Source organism: Aotus nancymaae, unplaced genomic scaffold (genome assembly GCF_030222135.1).
Source record: "Aotus nancymaae isolate 86718 unplaced genomic scaffold, 86718_ANA_hifiasm-v0.15.2.pri h1tg000004l, whole genome shotgun sequence".
NCBI lineage: Eukaryota > Metazoa > Chordata > Mammalia > Primates > Aotidae > Aotus > Aotus nancymaae.
Genome location: NW_026988415.1, coordinates 13,181,853 through 13,205,490, shown reverse-complemented (window position 1 = coordinate 13,205,490; position 23,638 = coordinate 13,181,853). Strand labels below are relative to the sequence as shown.

At 38.8% G+C, this 23,638-nt stretch overlaps 1 protein-coding gene across 1 annotated transcript; it reads left to right on the top strand.

Moving 5' to 3' along the window:
- The first annotated feature begins 1,658 nt into the window (after window positions 1–1,658).
- Window positions 1,659–15,645, top strand: HTATSF1 (HIV-1 Tat specific factor 1). The gene is made up of 10 exons (XM_064360914.1): window positions 1,659–1,725; window positions 1,961–2,155; window positions 3,902–4,082; window positions 4,459–4,506; window positions 4,958–5,112; window positions 7,057–7,220; window positions 8,623–8,722; window positions 12,415–12,504; window positions 13,417–13,554; window positions 14,151–15,645. The coding sequence occupies exons 2-10, from the start codon at window positions 1,970–1,972 to the stop codon at window positions 15,318–15,320; spliced, it is 2,232 nt and encodes a 743-aa protein (XP_064216984.1). The 5' UTR covers window positions 1,659–1,725; window positions 1,961–1,969; the 3' UTR covers window positions 15,321–15,645.
- Window positions 15,646–23,638: the final 7,993 nt, after the last annotated feature.

Here is a 23,638-nt window from a genome sequence, read left to right as displayed (position 1 = left end):
CCACTGTTACACTACTATGGTGACTCAGTGATCCTCTTGCACTGCTTCAACTGCTCCTCTCACCCCTGGGGAACTTCACCATAGTAGGCCTCTGTTCTGCCTTTTACCTTCCCTGGGAGTATCTCATTGCTTCTTTGCTACTCTAACCACAACCCTGTCTGTTCCACACTCAAACTTCCCGGGAGAGGCTCTCACTGGATCAGTTAGTCAAATCCAGTCTGGAATGCAGATCTACTCTGCCAGGTCACCATACAGGCCTCAGGCAGCTTTTGAGCCAGGATGGCTGAGTGACATGGGACCTAAGCATAAGGAACCCTTTCAGTCGCCTGCTCAGAAGAGGGTTGTGGTAGAGCAGGCACTCAATGACATGTGCAGTAGGGCGGTGTCGTGTATTTTCACCTATGCTGTGAACGCAGGAATGAAATGGGAGCCCAATAACACATTGCTGAAAACAGCTGTATGCTATTTTTGGGTCTAGGAAAAAATATTTAGCAAGGTTTAAGTAAGCCTAATACAACTCACATTACCTGTATCATAAAAATGCACACAAATTCAGTTCTCCAAGAGTTCCTACCAGAACGAGAACTTCATGAAAAGGAAATACAATTAAAAAAAAAAAAAAACTAACTCAAACTATTATTAAGAACTGTTATCGTTGAAACCATAGATTCATACAGCTGGTATGCGGGGAGCCAGGATTTTCTGGAACTAGCAATCGACTACTATGTTTAGAAGTGAAGGTCACTGGAATAGTGAATAATTTCTTTTGGGAAGGTTTTCCCCGACCTTAAGCCTGTGTTATGATATTTATGTTTACACTCATGGGTTCCTTATTATTTTAAATGAATTAGTATTTGTTAACGGCCGCTTTTTGTGCAGAAATATTGGTAAGTATAATCCACAAACAAATGTTTTTTGGGGTCTTCAATGTTTCAATGTAAGGGTCAAACTCCAGCCAGAGGAAAGTATGAGACCAATAAAAGAGAAGGCTGGCATTAGGAAAATAAAGTCGGCCCTTCTAGCCCTCGTTCGTTCATTCATTCGCCCATTCCGCATTAGACACCAGATCCGGTGCCAAGAGCTTAGGCTACCAAGATGAACTAGAACCGGTGTCTATCCCGGGTAGTTGTAAAGAAACAAGTAAGACGCTGTTCCTGCGAGTGGGAGGGGCCTTTGGGCGAACGAAGCACGTCGTTTTCTCGAAGCCGGAGAAATTTGTCCTGCTGCCCCACCCACTCCCCCAAGATGGCGCCCACCGCGACACCCGCCCGGCCACCTCCGCGACGGAATATTCCCACGCCTTCCTCCGGTCTCCCTCCCGGGCTGGCCCGGGCCGACTCGCCGGGACCCCGCGGAGCTCAAGGCCCTGAGGCGCCGCGGGATCCCCACGGCCCTCGCCCCAACCCAAGGCGGGCCCCGGTGGGCGTCGATGCGCGGCACCAGCGCGCCCCCTCGGCGCCCCGCCCCCCCGTGCCTCACGCCGCTTGCCGGCGTCGGCGCCTTTTGACGCCATCGTGGGCGTGTCGGCGCGAGACGCGACGTCGCGACGCGCCGACAATGGCGGTTGCGTCGGTCTGAGGGGGATTCGTTTGCAAGTAATTTTCTGACGTTGCGGCGGGAATCGCACTCGTCTCAGACCCGGTAGGCGGCGGCGGCGGCCCGCCTGCGCGCTCCTGCCGCGCCCTGGAACGAACGGCGGTACAGAAGCTCGGCGGAGCGAATCAGGTGGGCGGCGGCGCGGCCGCGCTCACAGCACTAGCGCGCGCGCGCGGAGGGAGGGCCGAGCGGGGGCGGTGCGGCAGCAGAGCAGCACCGACTTCCCGGGGACTGCTGGGGCGCCGCGGGGAGGCGGGCCGGGGGGCGGTGGGGCGCGAGCGGAGCGCGACCGACCTCCCTTTCTCTGCTGAGCTCCAGCGTCATTTCGGCCTCTTAGTTCTCCTGAATCCTGCCCCTGAGCTAGGTAGGAAACATGAGCCGCAACCAGTTGGATGGGAACGATGAGTTTGATGAACAGTTGCGAATGCAAGAATTGTACGGAGACTGCGAGGACGGTGACACCCAGACCGATGCCGGTGGAGAAACTGATTCTCTCGGGCAGCAGCCGACGGACACCCCCTACGAGTGGGACCTGGACAAGAAGGCTTGGTTCCCCAAGGTAGGAGAGTGCCACGGGCGCCACTGCAGAGCGGGCCGCCTGGCCAGCCTCGCGGGCCACTCCTTTTACGTTTGCATTGCTGAGGTCCTTGGTCCTTGGTTCTAACCCCTTTGGATAGCGACGCTTCTTTTTGTTGTGTTTGTTGGGGCACCGATGTGTAAAGGAAGATAAATCTTTAGGGTGGTGTCTTAAATGTAATTCTTAAGTCTTTTCTATGCTTTATTAATTTTGTCTGTGAAGGTCACAATTGGTTATTACATTGATGACTGCTTTTTATTGCAAAGAGGAAAAACACCAAGAGCAAATTAGTAGCTGTCCATTTCTGGTAGCCAACCCCACTTGTCCTAGGAACTCGATGTTTAGCTTACGTACTATGTGCAAAATGCAGTTTCTTGATAAAAGTAGCTGTTTATGTATCTTTACTAATTGAACTTTGTTTGCACCTTGCTTTACTTTCCTAGTAAATTGTGTCCCTAGGCATATATGTTTGAACCATATAACTACAGGAATAAGACTGGAGATGCACAGAATATAGATAGAAAAGATCTGTGGGTGTTTGTTTGGAGTACTTGGAAATTGCTAAGTATTTTTATTTCACCTTCGAAGTAAAATAACTAATGTTAAACTTGGTTCTGTAAACTTTGTGGTAAAAGTGTCCTTTTAATCTGACTCTCATGAGCGGGAAAGGGCACTCTAATAGCGCACAAATTGACTTGCAAGCCAGTGATACAAAACCTGCCTCGTGAGATTGCACTGCTATTTAAAAAATTTTTTTGCAACTTTTCTTTCCCGTTCTGTATTTGTATATGTATTCCAATCCCTCCAGATTGTTAAAATTTACGATTTCACTTCTGTATTGGTAGTGCCAGTTTGAGTGTAGATTTGGTGTCTTCAGCATTCTGAATACTTTTAACAAAGGTCTGATAATGGATTAATGTGTGACTTTATCCTTTTATGTTATTGAAGCCCATACCTCTTTGAGTTTTACGTTTTCCCCATTCTATGCGTGCCTAATATTGGTTGATATGATGATATAACTATTTCTTTAGTTGTGCAATAATGCTTTTCCCCTAAAGGGGAGGACGATAGATATAAGTTGAATTTGTCTTTAATTTGTTCTGATACTAAAAGATAACGTGATTTAATTTGTGATAAAGTTAAAATGAGCATTTAGTTTTACAATTGTTAACCAACCCGATTCTTCATGTACCGTATCAGAGTTCTATGTGCACTCTGCATACAGATTTGTGCTTTCTGCATACAAATACACGTGTACAATAAGTATATACATGTACAATAAGTACATGTATATTTGTGCGTCTGTACAGTAAAAGTGGATTCTGTGGTTAGATTATTGATTGACTATTGGTTCTTATTGTTTTATTATCTGATACTTCCCTTTGTTATATGTATTTGTAGCCTTAGTCAATAGACTGTAGAGAGGTAGTAATTTATAAATGAAACACCTAGAAAAGGTGGCAGCATCACTTAAAATGCTTTAAATCATACCTCAGACTTTTGCATTGACGATCTAAGTACTTGTGTCTTATTTTTTATCACCATATACACACTTTTCTATATGAGGTGACTATTCTTGGATTTACGCCTTAATGACTACAGCTATTATCCACAGAAACAGTTCTGTGTTAAGTTGTATAACTATGCTGTAAAAACACAATTTAAACTTCTTACAGGTGGAAATAATTTAAAATTTCTCTGTCTCTGTCTTTTGAATTGCTTGTGTAGATCACTGAAGATTTCATTGCTACGTATCAGGCCAATTACGGCTTCTCTAGTGATGGCGCATCTAGTTCTACTGCAAATGTTCAAGATGTCCATGCTAGGACTGCAGAGGAACCTCCACAAGAAAAAGCTCCAGAACCCACTGATCCCAGAAAGAAGGGAGAAAAAAGAAAGGCTGAATCAGGTAACTGGGTCTAGCTCGCAAATTTTAAGTGCAAAAATTAAAAATGTGAGTGTGCCTATGTCGCAGTTACTTTTTCGAGAATTATAATAGCTTTGAAAGCATAAGGTGAATTTTTTCTTTAGGATAGTGTCAGAGTTAAAAGAATGAAGATAAACTGGCCATCTTTTTTCCAGATAGGATCAAAAACTAATTATTTGTCAAAAGATTTAAATATTTCGAAGGCTGGGTAGTGATTTGAGTTAGTTTATCTTGGTCTTTTAAGACTAAGAGAAACGTCCTTGAAGTTTCAAGAAACTGCTGCTTTGTCAAGATTCCATAATATGACTCTTAACTTTCTTGCAAGTGTTTTATTTATTTAATTAATTTTGATTTCTAGGATGGTTTCATGTTGAAGAAGACAGAAATACAAATGTATACGTGTCTGGTATGTATAAATTTTTAAATAAGTTTAAGGTAGGAAATACTTAATTTTGAGATTTTTCACGAAGTGATTTTTAGCTTTCAGTTTCTCCAGAGTCCATTTTTTATTATTGTGTCATTTTTTGTTGAACCATTTATATTAGTAAGGAATATGTATGTTTATTACAGAACCAAGAAATTTAGTGTGTAACTTTACATGCCAAGCTTTGGACCTGGTTAATGTAACTTATAGCAGTGTGTCCCTTCACATTCAGTGAAGCCTTCAACAAAGCATCATTTTAATGTATACTTGAATACACAAAAATGTGAAACTTCTTCAGTTCTGTAAATGTAAAACTTTTCTATACATTTAGAAAATCAACATTGCATTCACCTAAGTTACAGATTTCTAATGGTAGAATGCTAAATAATTCGCCTTTATTACCGATTATAAATGTTTTTTAATTAAATCACAGGTTTGCCTCCAGATATTACAGTGGACGAATTTATACAACTTATGTCCAAGTTTGGCATTATTATGAGAGATCCTCAGACAGAGGAATTTAAGGTCAAACTTTACAAAGATAATCAAGGAAATCTTAAAGGAGATGGTCTTTGCTGTTACTTGAAGGTAAGTTATATGATCAAATAAGTTTCTGTGTCTTCGTTTTTAACTCAGGAACCAGGGCTATAATTTCTATAGGTGATAACCAACACCAAGAACTATTCAAAACAGAATATGAAGAAAACTGAAATTTCGGTTAGTACCTGTGTGTATCACACTGGTAAGATTATTCACTTGTTTTAAGAAAATACATTATCTGGTTAAAGTAGTATATAAGTATGTGACTGGAGTGCTTCTTTTGAAAAATTCTCACTGGAAAGATGTCTTTATTGATGTGTACAGTCAATTCAGAATACATTTTAAAAATTCAAGAAGAAAAAAAAGCCAATGACATTTTACTTGTATACTGGAGTGAATTACACGAGGGTTCAGCAAACTCCAGCCCTGTTTTGGTAAATACAGCTTTATGGAACACAGCCACACTAATTCACATATGCATTTGTCTATGATTGCTTTTATGTTTCATTGATAGAGCTGAGTGGTTGCAGCACAGACCTTGTGGCCTACAAACTCTAAAATATTTATGAACTGGCCCTTTAACAAAAGGACTTTTCTGACCCTTGAATTAGACCATAAGGAGATGATAGCTTATGCTTACTGCTTTAAAATATTTTTTTGAATGTCAGAAAAGAGAGAGTGGTAATAAGAGAAATTTGCAGAACTGCATGTAGTCATAGTACCATAAATTACACAAAGAAACCTCAATGCCAAAGGCAGCCATCATTTTTGGAACACCTGCCACCTTAGGACCATGTGTTATACATTATCGCAGGGTACAGAACAAATGAACATGGCATGTACATAAGTTAAAACCTAAAAATAATTACAGAGTAAAATCAAAACAGTAAAGCAGAAGTGCAAACACCATGGGTGTGTTGTGAGTACACAGTATTCCAGTGGGATCAGAAGAGGGTAGGATTAAGCTGACAGCTTTTTGGGAAATAGGTTTTTGACCTGAATCTTAAATGTGGTGGTTATGGGACGTGAGCATGACCGTTTTAGGATGATAGTTTTGTAATGTTCAAATGTAAGGAGATTTGAGAGTCTTACACGTTCTTTAAGGATTATTAAAAAATCTGTGAACAGGCTCTTAGGGAGTTCTATTAGATTTTTAAAATTTTTAAAGGAAAAAAAATAGGATTTTGAGACCCATAGAAATACAAGATTGTCAAAACAGTAAATTGAGTTCCAGGAAAAAGTGAATTATTCCAGGACCCATATTTTATGTGAGCAGCTGAGTTCAGTTATCCATTTTTTTTTTCTGCAGGTCCTCTGATCTTTGACTCTGTGTAGGGCTGATAACTGTCCCCTCTGTGTAAGACCTGGAATCCATACATGTATTTAATATAAAGTGCAAGCCATCAGATAATTGTCTTCTACTTCTCAGTGTGTTACAGACTTACATTTTAGTTGATGAACAAAAAAATTAAAGGCTGTCTATGCTGTTCCCAGTTCGTTGAGTCATCTTGTCTTTTAAGAGTATTATAGGACTTTAAAACAAATACACCTTAGAAATTATGCAGGTTTGCTCCCCTCTTTCTACAGATGAGAAATTGCAGCCTTGAGACAAGATTATACAATAATAATATAATTTGTTGAACACCTGTCATATGCTAGTCCTTGTCTTTTCCATGCATTATTTCATTTAATTTAGTCAAGAACTTTGTGATGAAGATATTACTATTTCCATTTTACAGATGATGGTATTGGGGCTCAGGAAGCTTGTATAATTTACCCAAATTCACACAGCCGGTTAGGGACTGCCGTGTCTTGAATCCTGGTTTGGATTCTAGAGTTCTTTATCTCAAAGCGATAAAGCGATCTCATATATTAGTAATATATAAATATAAAAATTTAAATTATTTTATGTATAATCATAATTCATCTAAAAAACTCCTTAAGTTTTATTTTGTTGTATAACTGACTATATTTTATCTTACTTTTATAAAGAGAGAATCTGTGGAACTTGCATTAAAACTTTTGGATGAAGATGAAATTAGAGGCTACAAATTACATGTTGAGGTGGCAAAGTTTCAACTGAAGGGAGAATATGATGCCTCAAAGAAGAAGAAGAAGTGCAAAGACTATAAGAAGAAGCTGTCTATGCAACAAAAGTTTGTAATTTTTTTCCCTTTTGAAAGATTCCTTATATTCTAGAGCATATTTTTGGTAATAGCCATCTAGTTTTATTCTGTCACATCTGCCTACACATTATTTTAAAACAATTTCTTTAGATCATCAGGTACCTTTAGCAATCTATACAATAGGATGATTTAGCAGTGGAGGGGATTTTAATTTTCCAAGGTGTTTAGTTGTCATATGATAAGGGCTTAAATGAGCTAAGAGAAGCCATCCGTTTGGAAAACATTGAACATCAAATTAAATAATATAGTTTAGGCTTATGTACCAGAACCATTAGTTTACTTTCTGTGTGGGTTGAAATCAGCTGTACCAGGAGCTAAATTTTTATATACAGGTTTGTTATAGGATTAGAAATGATAGGATTTTATAATTGTATTTACTGTGTAGTTGTATGTACTATATGCATAATGTCATCAAGTTTCTATTATTCTGTTTAATATACTTTGAAATATTCTAGTTTTAAGAAATTAGCCAAACTAATACTTTTATCAGAGTAAATTCTAATGACACTTCTAACACTACCACACTTAAACTAATTAAAAATGATCATAAAAGCATTGGGTTGTTACGTCTCATTATTTTTACAAGATTAGGTAAATTTGATAACATATTTTTTAAACAATATCAGTAAAATTTGTGATTGTAACAGAGTGAGTAGTTTTACATGTTTCAGTGCAGTTTGTTTTTTATAATGATAAAGTACCTAAAAACCAATATAATTTAAAAATAGTTTTTAGCCTCAAAATATATCTTTCTGAACTCATAAATACTAAGAATTAGAGATTTTTCAAGGGTCTCATTGGAATATTTGTATAACCAGACAACAGTTGCCCTGAAGAACATTTATTCTGGGGATTTCAGATACTGGGGCCATTTTGCCCCTGCCTTTTATTTTATTGTTTATTTATATGAGACAAGACTCTTGCTCTGTTGCCCAGGCTGGAGTGCAGTGGTGCAATCTTGGCTCACTACAACCTACACCTCCCGGGTTCAAGCGATTCTCATGCCTCAGCCTCCCTAGTAGCAGGGATTACAGACGTGCAGCACCACGCCCAGCTAATTTTTGTATTTTTAATAGAGATGGGGTTTCACCATGTTGTCCAGGCTGGTCTCGAACTCCTGACCTGAAGTGATCTGTCCGCCTCCACCTCCCAAAGTGCTGGGATGATAGGTGTGATCCACTGCACCCGGCCCCCTGCCCATTATTTTTATTTTAGAAAGTTACCTGACTAGAACTGTGACTGAAATAGTCTGTTGTAAAATACAGTAATTATCATTATTAAATAACAAAGTATTGTATGAACAACTCATTTTTTTCTCTCTCCAAGTCTGAAGCAAAATTTACAGTTTGTTGTTACTGCTTCATTGCCTCAGGCAGCTGGATTGGAGACCTGAGAGGAGAGCTGGACCATCCCGGATGCGCCATGAACGAGTTGTCATCATCAAGAATATGTTTCATCCTATGGATTTTGAGGTAGGAAGTGGTGCGCCCGCTGATAGAATAGGCTTTCTTTGAAGGGAGCCTGGAGCTTGCCTCACCCCATCTTTGTCATGTCACCTCCTGCGTGTTTGTGCAGTGAGTAGTAAAGGAAGATGGAGCCAAGAAGCTACTTCAGTTTTTTTTTTGATTTCTCTTCCCTTTGTTTAGCCCAGTATTGTTTTAAAGTATATCCCAGATAAGAGTGTTTAATAACCGTACTGCACCCCAGCTACTTGATATGGGAAATCATTGAAAAATACCATCATTAAAAGATTTATGGGAACTGCTTGTGAATTTTGAGTGCAGTTCAACAAGTGTGGGCTGATTTTGGTGGGGAGTACCAGCTTCACAATTGTAAATGCAAACTTCAGTTTAATATTAAAAGTTATAATGCTTAATGTCCCTGGAAAATTCCAATAACAGTAAGTAAAAGTGAATGATTAAAAAAAGTGAATGGAACTGTCCGTCCTTCCCTCAAAAAACTAAATAAAGGAAGAACAAAGAACTACTTAAGGAGTTCTAAGGAATATTGTTATCAAAGTACCTTTATTTCAGAAAGTTCTCTGACTGGAACTGTGACTGAAATACAGTTTGTTGTAAAATTCAATAATTATCATTAATAAATAACAAAGTATTGTATGAACAACTTTTTTTTCTCTCTCCAACAAGTCTGAAGCAAAATTTACAGTTTGTTGTTACATTCTGCCTCTATTCTCATCTCTGTCTACTGGTGTAGAGTGACTTTATTGTATAGTGGAGAAACAACTATTCTCTCCCTGGTTCTGAAAGTAGTGATAGCAAGTTATACAGAAAGCAGGTTAGGCTGGGCACGGTGGCTCATGCCTTTAATCCCAGCTACTTGGGAGGCTGAAGTGTGAGGATCACTTGAGTCCAGGAGGCAGAGGTTGCAGTGAGCCGAGATCATGCCACTGCACTCCACTCAAGCCTGGGTGACAGAGTGAGACTCTGTCTCAAAAAAAAACTCAGATACAAAGCTACATTTTCTCACTGTATGCCAGCACTGTTCAATAGAAATATAACATGAGCCACATGTGTAATTTACATTTTTGTGTAGCCACAATAAAAATACAACATGAAATGGGATATTATTTTTAATAATAAATTTTATTTAACCCAGAACATCCTAACTATAATTTCAACTTGTAATGCAGATAAAAGTGTTAATGAACTATGTTACATTGCTTTTTGTTTCCTTTGGTACCAAGTCTTCACAATATGGTGTGCATTTCACATGTATAGGACGCCTCAGTTTGGACTAGCCATATTTCAGATGCTCTAGCCACATGCAGTTAGTGGCCACCATCTTGGACAGCATAAGTTTAGATTGCCAAGGAATGAGAAACATGGTTTATTTCTTCCAAAGAAAACAAAACACTATCCTGAAAAAAAATTAATGAGAGTTGACTGCAGAAGGTTTCAGTGCATGAGTCTGATTTTAGTCTTAGATTGCTTGGAAAGTTTTGTCTTTTTAAAGTGACCATGTGTAGCTAGGTAGGTTAAAGAATCTCCCTAAAGGAGATCACTCCCTTTAAGGTTCAGGGTACTATATAGCAATGAAGATCTGTTAGGTTTTCAGGCTGCTATAAATGAAAACAAGGGTTTGAGAAGACTTTGGCTAAGATTTGATATCATATAAGAAAAGCACTGAGGCCAGGCGCAGTGGCTCACACCTATAATCCCAGCACTTTGGGAGGCTGAGGTGGGAGGATCACCTGAGGTTAGGAGTTTGAGACCAGCCTGGCCAACATGGTGAAACCCGTCTCTACTAAAAATACAAAAATTAGCTGGGTGGCGTGTGCCTGTAATCTTAGGTACTTGGGAGGCTGAGGCAGAAGCATCTCTTAAACCTGGGGGGCAGAGTCTGCAGTGAGCCAAGATTGCGCCATTGTACTCCAGCCTGGGCAACTGAGCAAGACTCTGTCTTCAAAAACAGAAAGAAAAGAAAAGCGCTAAGATATTGGTATAGAAATAAAGGTAATGCCTACCCCCACCATGGAATCACACTTAAAAGTTGTTAAACATGTTGAAACAGTTTTTGTTTGTTTGTTTTTGTTTTGTTTTGTTTTTTGAGATGGAGTCTTGCTATGTTGCCCAGGCTGCAGTGCAGTGGCACAATCTCAGCTCACCAAAACCTCCGTCTCCCAGGTTCAAATGATTGTCCTGCCTCACCCTCCTGAGTAGCTGGGATTAGAGGCACGTGCCACCTTGCCTGGCTAATTTTTGTATTTTTGGTAGAGACGGGTTTCACCATGTTGGTGAGGCTGGTCTCGAACTCCTGACCTCGTAATCTGCCTGCCTTGGCCCCAAAGTACTGGGATTGCAGGCATGAGCCACCACGCCTGGACTTTTTTTGTTTTTAATATAGTCTGATTTTCTTAGTGAATAAAAGATACTAGAAACAGTTTATCAAATTCTTAAAAAGATTTTTTTGAATGTTGGCTATGTACAAAAGGCTGTGCTGTTTTCTGTAAGGTATCTGAAACTCAGTAAAACAAGATTCCTGCCTTCTGAAAGCACTCAGTCTAATAGGAGCTAATCACACACACACACATCATCAAAAGCCATAACTTTTACTCTCCACTCCTCATTCTTCTCAGGTCTGATAATTTTGTATAAAGCAAATTGGCTGCTTCTCTAAAATTGGGTTTTATAAGTGGGGAAATCCAGATTTCTGCCAACTGTAGTTTCAGAAGCCTCAGATTTATGCAAATGTGTACGATTTTATATTTTTTATTTTAAATCCGATTTCAGTAACACACCTGCCAGTTGCTTATTTTTGCTTTTTGAAGAACCTTAGGGGAGAAAAGCCACTTTTTTGTAATTCCCTGTAGTTCATTTCTCTTTAGCTGATGAGAAAAATGAAAGCCTATAAGAAAGAAAGATGCACTTCAGTGTTTCCTAGAAAAGTGTAAGTCACCTTCAATAGAAATTTATAGATAGGATGTCTTCATTTATGTTTGTATGTAGTTAAAATTCAAGCTGATAATGTAGCTTGTCCTGAGCCCTCTTTATGCATTGGTACTTGGAGAGAGATTTGTTAATTCCCAGAGGGAGTCTTAAATCATTTTGTTGTTGTAGGGAGGAGATTTCCACATGAACTCCAGACTACTAGAAACAGCAGTACTTGAGTGTTCTTAATAGCCTCATAGTTGCAAGAAAGCAACAGCTAAAAATGCATTTTACTGTATGCTTAATAACAGCTCCTTATTGTGTGGTTCTGTTACAGTGTGGTAGGAGATGAGATGAACAGGAATCTTCATAAGGTTTACCCTGTGAGTTAAAATAGCATCTTGGAAGCACAAAAATCAATCTTTGGACACTTAGTCAATAAAAGGGATATCTCTCCCTCCTCTCCCTCCCCTCCCTCCCCTCCCTCCCTCCCCTCCCTTCCTCTCTCCCCCTCCCTCTCTCTCTCTCTTCCTCTCCCCATTACATTTCTGTAAATAGGAATGTATCTGAAACAAAAAGCAAAGGGCTCTCATCAGTGTGATGGTGAGGCCCATGCAGAACATAGAAATTAGCAGTCTGACTGAATATGCACCACAGGACTTCCACCTTCTCCTGCTCTGCCACTATAGGCCCCTGCTGCTCAACAAGAAATTGGACTCTCAGGATTTATAGTTAAAGAAGGGAGCAAACCCATTTTAATCATGCATATTTTTCAGGATGATCCATTGGTGCTGAATGAGATCAGAGAAGACCTTCGAGTGGAGTGTTCAAAGTTTGGACAAATTAGGAAGCTCCTTCTCTTTGATGTAAGTTCATGGCTTGGATATATGGATCCTAAAGCAATCATTCCTCCACCTTAGTTAAGTTCTTCCCAGATGTGAGTGTACCCCTGAATTTTAGGTTAATGTTTTTATACAGTAGTCCACTGTCGTGGTAATCATCTGTTAGCAGTAATTAGATGAACATGGATTACAAGTCAAGCACGGCTTTGATAGATTTGGTATGCCTTGCTTATTTTCCGTCATCATTACCCTAGAGTACGAGATCAGGTGAAAGAAGGTACAAGAAAAATGTATGAGCTCTGGTTCCCGATTAGTCACGTTTTCCACTCTTTGTGAATTATACTTGTCCTCCATATTTGGAACAATCAGGGAAAATATTCTCCTGTGTATTTCCTCTTTTCACCCCCTTTTTTTTTTTTAACTTCCACAATTGACACCTAATAATTAAGAGTCAGCATTTATTGCTTGTGTATAACAAGCTACTTTACATGTTATTTCATTTAATCCTCAAACCCCTTTGAGGCAGGTAAGCACTATTATACCCATTTTACAGATGGGCAAGCTGACACTTTAGAAATTGAGCACCTTGTCCAAGGTTATTCATCTGGTAACTGACAGCCAGGATTTAATCCCAGGGCAATATGACTTCAGAGTTTACACTTTTAACAATTATACTGTCCTGCTTCTCATTAGGCAGGGATGTCAGCAGAAACATTTCCAAGGACACTGTGCTTGGTTCTTGCTAGGTAAGATTAAGGTAAAGAAGCAGCTGACTGCATGTCACTGACTGGGATAAAAGGGAAGAAAGACTTCATACGTAAAGTCTTTTACTTCAAAGTATCAGAGAGAACACTACTACTTACCTGCTTTGTGAAATGTATGTGTTTTATCTTTAATCTTATCATTCACTCCTTTTTTTTTTTGTTATTTTTCTAGAGACACCCAGATGGTGTGGCCTCTGTGTCCTTTCGGGATCCAGAGGAAGCTGATTATTGTATTCAAACTCTGGATGGAAGATGGTTTGGTGGCCGTCAAATCACTGCCCAGGCATGGGATGGGACTACTGATTATCAGGTAAATTCTGCAACTTGTCAAGGGCACACACATTGTTTCATTACCAGCAAATACTGATCCTTCAGATTTAAGCTTTGGGTCTGGTTTAATCTATTTAACATAACAATGCTGCTTTTATTGTTACTTATACGTTTTTAAATTTTTTGTTCTTCCTCTTACAATACTGCTTTTAAATAATATTTTGCATTCAGAAGATAGAGAAATGTTTGAGTCTTTCAGTTTGTAAGTCTGAAAGTTTGAAGCTTGTTCAGAATAGTAATAAGAAAAGAACACATTCAACCAAATATTTCTCTTACTTTGTACGCTGTCAAGTATAGACAGAGCACAAATACTGACTTTTTCAGAGATGAGACATTTCTGTAGTACTGTGATATTTGGCCTTTATTTAAGTGATCTTTAAGGTCAACTCTAGTAAGTCAAGATTTAAGGTCAACTCTCACAAATCAAGTTTTGAAAACTGAAGACAGGGTATTGCTTTCATTTCCTAAGAAGAGATGCTTTATAAAATTAAGGTTGTTTCATCAATATTAGAAATGTTCAGAGAAGTAACTTTTTGCCTAAAACTTATTTTAATGGCAGTCTCCATTTATCCATAGGTGGAGGAAACCTCAAGAGAAAGGGAGGAAAGGCTGAGAGGATGGGAGGCTTTCCTCAATGCTCCTGAGTCCAACAGAGGCCTTAGACGCTCAGATTCTGTCTCTGCTTCGGCAAGGGCAGGGCCTTCTCGAGCAAGGCATTTTTCAGAGCACCCCAGCACATCTGAAATGAATGCTCATGAAGCTGCAACTAGAATGGCGTTTGAAGAACCTATAGATGAGAAGAAGTTTGAAAAGACAGAAGACGGGGGAGAATTTGAAGAAGATGCTTCTGAAAACAATGCTAAAGAAGGTGGCCCCGAAAACAAGGCCGAAGAAGGCTATCCTGAGAAAGAATCTGAAGGCGGCTGCCCCCAAAAAGAGTGTGAAGACGGCAGTCCCATAAGAGGATCTGAAGAGGGTATTCCTAAAAAAGAGTCAAAAAAGAAGACACTCAAAAATGATTGTGAGGAGAATGGCCTTGGAAAAGAATCTGAAGATGACCCCAGCAAGGAATCTGAAGAGGAGGCCGGACCCAAAAAAGAATCTGAAGAAGATGACTCAGAGAAAGAATCTGATGAAGACTGCTCTGAAAAACAGTCTGAAGATGGCTCTGAAAGAGAATTTGAAGAAAATGGTTTCCAGAAAGATTTGGACAAGGATGGCTCTGAAAAGGAGCTTCCTGAAAATGTTCTTGACAAAGAGTTAGAAGAAAATGACTCTGAAAACTCCGAATTTGAAGATGATGGCTCTGAAAAAGTGTTAGATGAGGAAGGCTCTGAGAGTGAGTTTGATGAAAATTCAGATGAAAAGGAAGAAGAGGAGGATACATATGAAAAAGTATTTGATGATGAGTCCAATGAGAAAGAGGATGAAGAATATGCAGATGAAAAGAGGCTTGAAGCTGCTGATAAAAAGGAAGAAGAAGGTGATGCGGATGAAAAGCTGTTTGAAGAGTCAGACAAGGAAGATGAAGATGCAGATGGAAAGGAAGATGAAGATGCTGACGAAAAGTTATTCGAAGATGATGATTCCAACGAGAAGTTGTTTGATGAGGAGGAAGATTCCAATGAGAAGTTGTTTGACGATTCTGATGAGAGGGGGACTTTGGGTGGTTTTGGGAGTGTTGAAGAAGGGCCCCTATCCACTGGCAGCAGCCTTATTCTTAGTAGTGATGATGATGATATTTAATCCCTTAAACTTGCTTCTTAGGGAGAGTCCTCCATCTACATTTGCCTGTGCTTCAGGGTAATTACTAGTAGTGTTACATGAACATGTGCATAGTGGTAGGATGCCATCTGATTAATACGTTGAAGTTTTTCATTGTTACCTGTACCTAATGGTTTTAAATATATGTTAATTGTTCAGTTATAATGTCATAGTTACAATGCAAGTAAACTGGATACTTGTTCTTTTGTCAGATTTGTTAAATGCATGCAGAATAATATTTTTAAAAGGATTGAAGTTTGTGATATTCATCAATAAAAGTAAGTTGGTAATATGCAGAAACTGAAAATTCAACTTGAGTTAAATTATATTTTAAATTCTTGATATTGCTTTATTTATACTGAGGGTTGGCGTTTCTGAGGACTTGAATCCTTTGGAGTCTCCTTGCTTCCTACTGGTATTGGTATGCATGTCCCCATTTCCTCTCTATAAACCAGAACACATTCCTAAACTCAGAAAGCAGATAAATAACCCTCTGGATTTTTTTTCTGCCTAGTCCTTGCAAATTAACTTTTATTTGTTTTCTACCCTCTTTCCATTAAAATTGACTCTTAGATGTGCAAAAGTGAACTCCCTGTGGTCCACAGCTCCCATTATTATTAGACATAGATTAGAATTCTACCTTGTACTGTTAGCCTCTTTGGGCCCCTTTAGAAGTTAATTCAAGTTAAAGGACCTCTTCCCAAAAAAAAATGTACACACTACACTACATAACTTGGGTATAGTTTGGGGAGGTTCATGGCTGCCCTAAAGTTTAAGAACTTCATGTATGCTTCAGTTCATTTTTTAGAATCATAGTGCCTAGCACTGTGCAAAGTTGTGTTGTCCCAATAAAACTGTGAGTCTTTCTTGATTATACTTTCCAAAGTCGGTATTGATAAATTTACTTCTGATGTAGCATTAAGAAGTTATTCTCAGAAATTAGAAGCATTAAACTGCATTTATGATCGTATCAGTGTCACTCTAGATAAGAGTTCCTATACTTGAAGTCAGTTTTTGAGAATTTTTTAGTTGATGTCTAGGATTTCATAAAATCAGGATTTTCACCAGGGATATACCAGTAAATAAAGTGAAGAAAGTTAAGTATAGAAAAATTGCAAACCAAAATAGTGTTTCCTTTAAAGATAAGCCAGAGGCATTTAAACTTGAGTTTATTGGAAAGTTAGTTTTCTAAATGAAAAGAATGCTTTGCCTTCCATACACAGTGGTTAGGACACATAACTTCACAACATAAATTCGCTCTGAGACCATTAGGAGAATTCGTTTCATTCTTTACATTAAAATTTATAATTTTGGAAATCCAGAATTTCTTGAAAGAATATACTATTTATCTAGTCTGTTTTAGGTACTAACCATTGCCTAGTAAAGACTCTCTGCCACAATTTTGGGACAGAAAATGCATTAAAAACAATAAACTTTAACTATTTGGGGGGTTTTGAATAAAGTCATTGCCACCCCTGGCAGGTTAACCATCTTCTGTGTGAACTCGCGTGTGTGTGTTTGCATGTGTGTGTGAATGGATTTCAGTTACGCAATACTGTCCCGAATATTTTGATTTCAATTTGGTGATATAAACTCAGATTCTTTTAACATAAACACACTGGAAGTGAAAAATCACAAACAGCTGTAAAATGGCAATTTATGAGATAACAGAAATTAAAGTCATACAGCACACACACAGCTACCTTTTCATTAAGTAATCAGATTTTGTTAGTCCTGAAAACTGAATTTACTGTGAGGCAAGTATACATCCTATTATCAAAAGAAAAATGGTGTGTAGGCGGGGTGGATTTTAAGTCCAGCAATGCTGAACTATCACCTGATAACTACTAAGTTTAATGCTCCTTACAGCTATAATTTATACAAAATATTAAGTAATGCATTCAATCCCAAATGCATAAACCAGAAGTGGCTTCAGGCATACCTTTGAATGGCTTCAATACCCTGCTGTCTGAGTCCACAAGTACCTTATACAAGAACAAACATGAAACTTTGTTAGAAAACAATATTTCTAATCTTTGCAATATTAATGAAATATTGAAATGATTATTGCTTTCTACAAAAGAAATATAATAAGGGCAAAATTGGAGTGACCTAAGTATCTGTTTCCCTTCCTTCTCACGTTGTAATAGCTCTGGGCTCTTTCTGAAGCCCTGAGGAGCCAAATCCAGTTCATTTGGAAGCTACTACCTCTTCCTTTTCAGAGTATAATCTATTTTCCTGACGTAAATTATTTAGTCATTTCTGAGGCTTGACAAGGAGGTAGGGATTAGCTGATATTCTGATTATGCCTTTCTCAATCATGTGAATGTGATTTTCTTTGAAAAATAAACCAAACATTTCCACGTAATGCAGAGAAGTGCTCTTAATTAGTTTGAACAAAGCCATGGCCTGGAGAACAATGGAAGTCTTATAAATTTGCCCTTTGTGAATATTTGTCAATATTATTGTAGATTTTTCTTTATTGAGTCTCTTTCAGATACAAGCTGTATGCCTTTCTTTGGATGGTAAATTCATTTGAAATCCGTTTGCTCAAATGATTTTTCTTCTTACCACACTTCATTTACATGATGGGCTTTGTGTATATCTTCCTAGAACTTCCCTGACAGAAGAAAAAAATGTTAAAATTATTCCCTTCTAAAATCACAAACTGATACTGCAGATAGCCTAAATTCTTGGATGCCAGTTATTACAGGGGACGATTGCTTGAGAAAAAAACTTCATAGTATAAAGTTGACTTTCAGCTATTCAGAGCCCCACAGGTTGGTTCTGCTTTCCATTTGAAAACAAGAAGATACTGCTGTTATGGTATGCTGATGCGTTATACTCAAATAGCACAAACAGGTTGGCTGTGTTTATATTTCAGTTATCTGTGAAACTTCAAGGCTGTGCTATTAAGATGCGCTGGTCGTCCCAGGTTAGATAAAGAAAGCTAGGCCAGCAGTGGAGCACAAAGGTGGCTTTTTTGCTTCAAGTGTTCTACTTTTTGCACTGCTTCTTAATGTTAAATAGTAGTGACAGTATTAGAAGAGTCAAGCTCTAAGAATAAAACACCTTTTGATTTGCTGTTTTTCAGGTTTATAATAGAAATTAGGCTTAAGTAATGATAAACCTGCAACATCTTCATGTAAACATTTCTAGATTCAACTGTGTGTCTGACTTTAAAGTTTGAAAATGTGATTATCTCAACCCCTTTTTTCTTTTTTCTTGTTTTTACACTACCTTTTAAACAGCATAAAAGTCGTTTTTTAGGTGATACTTAAGAAATTAGAGATTAGGTTAATAAAAATGTGTACAGCACCTGGATGCTTTTAATGTCACATTTCTCCGGGAATATATTATATTGAAATATTAGTAGTATCAGTCTATTGATTTAGCATATTTACACTAACTATAGCATCTATTTAATGCGGTTCAGTCAATTAGCAAGTTATGTATTGGGCTAGTATGTACCCAATAATATGCTAGATGAAATGGGGCAGTGAAGAAGAAAGGCAGCATTAGACATGGACCCTCCTCAAATGGCAATTGTAATGTCTAGAATGAGACAAGGCAGCCAAAAAAACAACACCAAAAACAAAAGCCATCAATCCATCAATAGCACTTCTAGAGCCTAGAGCAGTGCCTGGCACATAGCAGGGGTTCAATAAATATTTGTTAAAAGAATTAATTTATCCCATGGATAGACTTACACACATATTCATTTGAAGAGGTTCATTTATGTCACTACCACCTTGTCATCGTTCTTGTTGATTTCAATATCAAGGTTATTGATTCTGTTCTTCCCCTAGTCTTTTCACCTCAGCACCCCAACTCTTCAAACCAGAAATCTAGGAATCATTCTTGATTTTTTCTCTTTCACCACCCCCGCCCCGTTACATCCATTTCCTGTTGGCTCAAACTCCAAATATTTCCCACATCTGAATATTTCCCATCTCTACTTCGACCACGTTAGTATGAGTCACCATCATCTCTCATCTGCTTGCCTAAAAAAGCCTCCAAGATGAGTCCCCACTTGTACGCTTGTCCTTTTCCAAATGATTTATACAACGGCCCTGGAGATTTAAAAAAATCACTGCCCCAAATACCCTGATGGCTTTCTATTACAATGCTTTAATAGTACTTAAAATCCAAAGTCCCTCCTATGGCCTGCCCACAAGGCCCTAAATGATTTTGCCCCTGCCTGCCTCTCCAGATTAATCTGAAAACTTTGCCTAGTCCACCACTCTTCAGTCACACAGGGATTATTTCAGTCTCCCATGTCTACCTCAGAAACTTTGCACATACATTCACTTGGGATGCTCTTTTCCCAGCCAAGCTGGGCCTTTCTCATCTTTCAGACTGCTTCATTATTACTTACTTAGAAATCCTCACTATGGTAACCCATCCCTCCTCCCCATGCAAATCTCCCTTGATGCTATTACTGAAGAACCTTCTCAGAGCGAGTATTACGCTCTCAGATTATCTTGTTTGTTTACTTGTCATCCTCTTGCTCCTCCTTCCACCATACTAGCAGCATGCAAGCCCAAACAGCCAGGACTTTGTCCCACTCTCCGCTGTAACTCCAGTGCCAGAATAGTGACTGGCACATAATTGAAAACCTTTTTTTAAAAAAAGATTGAGAGTAATCATCATGAATGTGTTGTATTCTTTTATGAGCTCCATCTTTTTAGAAGAATGCAAAGAACTTTGAGTAGGTCAGGGAAAAGGGAACAGTAACAGCTATTTCTAACATAAGCCAATGAGATAAGATTTTGAAAAAACAAGGCTCATGGGTAGAGTTAGTCATTGAGGACAAAAAATTCAATTATTGCAGTTTTATTCTTCATACGGAACTGGATTTGAATGATAGCAAAAGTCTTGGCAAGATATATTAAGCTTTTGGATAGCTAACCGCTAGGGTTTCTCAGTGGGGAGCTTATGGAATTCCTCATTTCTCTTACTAGAGGTAAAAACGTCATTCTTAAATGAACTATGTGAAATTTCTTTTGGAAAACCCCTTGGTTTGATTTCTAAAATGATTTGATTCTCTGACTTTCCTGCACTCTTCTTCTCTGCCATTTTATTCTGTCTGCTCTGTAGACGACCAGAAATTTTACCAAAATCATGTCTTTACAAACTGGTTTAGATCCTTTGCAGCCTGACAACATTTATTTTCTCTGTTCACTAGAAAAGTATCTACATGTTTGATTAAAATGAAGAAATAAGAGCTCAATTCAAATGCAAAAGCTTTATTACTGCAGGAGAGTAGGCATTTGGGCCAATTGGCAATAAGACTATATTTCACTTATATATTTACCAATATTTCTGTTACAAACTTGGTGTTCTTAACACCAAGGTACTGAGCTTCATTCTCCATACCACTTGATATTGAAATCACCAAGAATGATGACAAGAACAATAGTGAAGTCAACAAGCCACTTTCAACGAATGAGTGGGAGTGTGCATGAACATCCATGGAGTACAAGAACAGACCTGCGAATCTTAGAACTCTAGCCTGTTATCTATCATCTATCTATCTAACTATCATCTGTCTATCTATCTATCTATCAATCTATCTATCTATCTATCATCTATCTATCTAACTATCATCTATCTATCTATCTATCTATCAATCTATCTATCTATCTATTTTTTGAGACGGAGTTTCACTATTGTTTCCCAGGCTGGAGTGCAATGGTCCAATCTCAGCTCGCTGCAACCTCTGCCTCCCAGGTTCAAGTGGTTCTCCTGCCTCAGCCTCCCGAGTAGCTGGGATTACAGGTGCCCACCACCAAGCCCGGCTAATTTTTTGTATTTTTAATAGAGATGGGGTTTCACTATGTTGGCCAGGCTGGTCTCAAACTCCTGACCTCAGGCGATCCACCTGCCTCAGCCTCCCAAAGTGCTGGTATTACAGGTGTGAGCCACTGCGCCCAGCTTGTAGCCTGTTTATATCTGAGTTTTTGGGAGTTTGCTTATGAAACTTTCAGAAGTGCTAGACCGTTCATCGATTCAACGAATACAGGCTGTGAGCCAGGCATTGTTCTAGGCCTGGCCATACAAGAATCGATAAGGGGGAATTGAGAAAAGATAGACAATATGTATATGTTTTTAAAAGATAAATTCAGATAGTAAATGCTGAGAAAAAATTCAATCAGGATGATGCTCTAGAGACAACTTGGGGGGAGAAAAATTCTTAAGCTGGGGTGATAGAGTGAAGGTTGCTGAGGAGGTGACATTTAAGCCAGTACTCAAATGATGAGAAAGAGTTTGCCTGGTGAAGAGCTGGGGGAAAATGATTCTAGGCAGAGACACCAAATGAAAAGACCCTGAGGCAGGAAGAAGCTTGGTGTGTCCAAGATCCAAAACAGGCCAGTGTAGCTGGATCAGAGTGAGTGATGGATAGAGTGGTGGAAGATGAGGTTTAAGAGGTAATGTAGGCCAGGCTGGGAAGAAGAGGGACTTGAAAGCCCTAGAAAGAGGATGGTTTTTACTTGGAGTGTAATGGAAAGCCAACAGAGGGTTGATTTTTAAACAAAGCAGTGATGCAATCTGATTTATGTTTTAAAGGGATCTTTTTAACTGCTGTGTGGAGAATGAACTAGAAGGAGATGAGAAAGGAGGCAATTTTAGTAGTCCAGGCAAGCAAAGATGGTGGCTTCAATGAGGGTGCTAGCTATGGAAGTGATGAGAAGGGACTGGATTCAGGACATATTTTGGAAGTAGATATAACATGAGGGGATGAGGATATTAAGACGTTTTACAATAAGTACAGGTGTTTCTGTTATAACGTTACCTCTGAAAAACTTTATAGTATGCAAAAGTGTGTGCTAAAAATAATAGGGCTTATAGGAAATGTAGGGTTAGGGCAAACCCTCAAAACCCATGGAACTCTGTAATAGAGCATTAAGAAGAACAATACCAATCCCAATAATTGTAATAATGAAGTTTCTCTCTGGTGGCATTTGCACCCCACATACCAGCCAGTTAAAGCATCATAGACTTAAACCCTGGGTCATCTTCCTCCTCCAAGATGTAAGTCCTAAAGGACACTCACTTCTATAACAGACCATTTTCATTAAAGTTAAGAAAGTGATCTAGGACATCACCTTTTTCATTTTTCATGGTTTAACAAGGGAATTTAAATGATCACATCATTTAACGGTTATGGCTTTGCAGCATCTTTATCTGTGCTCACAGCCTTGTCAGATAGTTTAACATAGAAAAAAACATAGCCAGTACTTAAACCATGTAATTAGCCACACTAGTACTAAAAGAAAGGTCTCTTTGTAAATTTCCTGCTTTTTGCTCAAGGTCTCCATATGTTGCTAAAGCCTTCTTTTTAATGGTGTGAAAGTTTGCCACAGATCATTTCAAACTATTAATGTGCTAGAAAAATGATATGTAAACCAACACAATTTCTATGCGATACCAATATTATTTCCCAAATGCTTATTAAGTATTACCAACAAAGAACCACACTCTATAGCAAACAGACTGTAAAAAGAAAGCCTTTAGATGTGTTAAGCAGAGGAGTGGTATGATCTGATTTGTGCTTCAGAAAGACCATTCTGACCACTGAGAGGAGGACAAATAGCGAAGGGCTGGTGGCAAAAGGTGGCCGCAAGGGGTTGCTGCAGTAGTCCAGTTGAGACGTGATGGTTAATAGATAGTTAGGCTAGGCTAATGGTGGAGATGGTAAGAAATGACTGTATTCATTCTGGATATATTTTGGAGGTAGCGGTGATAGCATATGCTAATGTATTGAATGTAGAAATTAAGGGAGAGAGATGAAGGGAAAGGATTAAGGGTAACAGATCAAGAATGACTTTCCAGGATTTTGTCCCAGGCAACTGAGTGACTGACAGATGGTTCTATAACTGTGGTAGGGAAGACTGGGGAAGGAATAGGTTTGAGGAGTGGAGCAGCTGGAGGCTTCTGTATTGGCTATGTGAAGTTTGGGATGTCTATATGACATCTAAGGGAGATGCCATATAGGCAATCAGAAATATAAGTCTAAAGCTCAAGGATAAGTCAGAGCTGGAGATATAAACTTGGTGACATTAGCATACTGCTCATATTTAAAGCATGGGACTGAGGAGCTGTTCTCAGGAGAGAATACACAGAGAGAAGAGGAGAGGACCAGACCACCCCTCTCGTACTTGAGCATTTGGAGGTGAGACACAGGAGAAGGGGCCAGAAAAAGAGATTGAGAAAGAGTGCTCAGCGATACAGAAGAAAAAGAGGAGAAGGTGAGTTTCCGGAAGGTTAGAGAAGAAAATATTTCAAGAAGGAAGAGT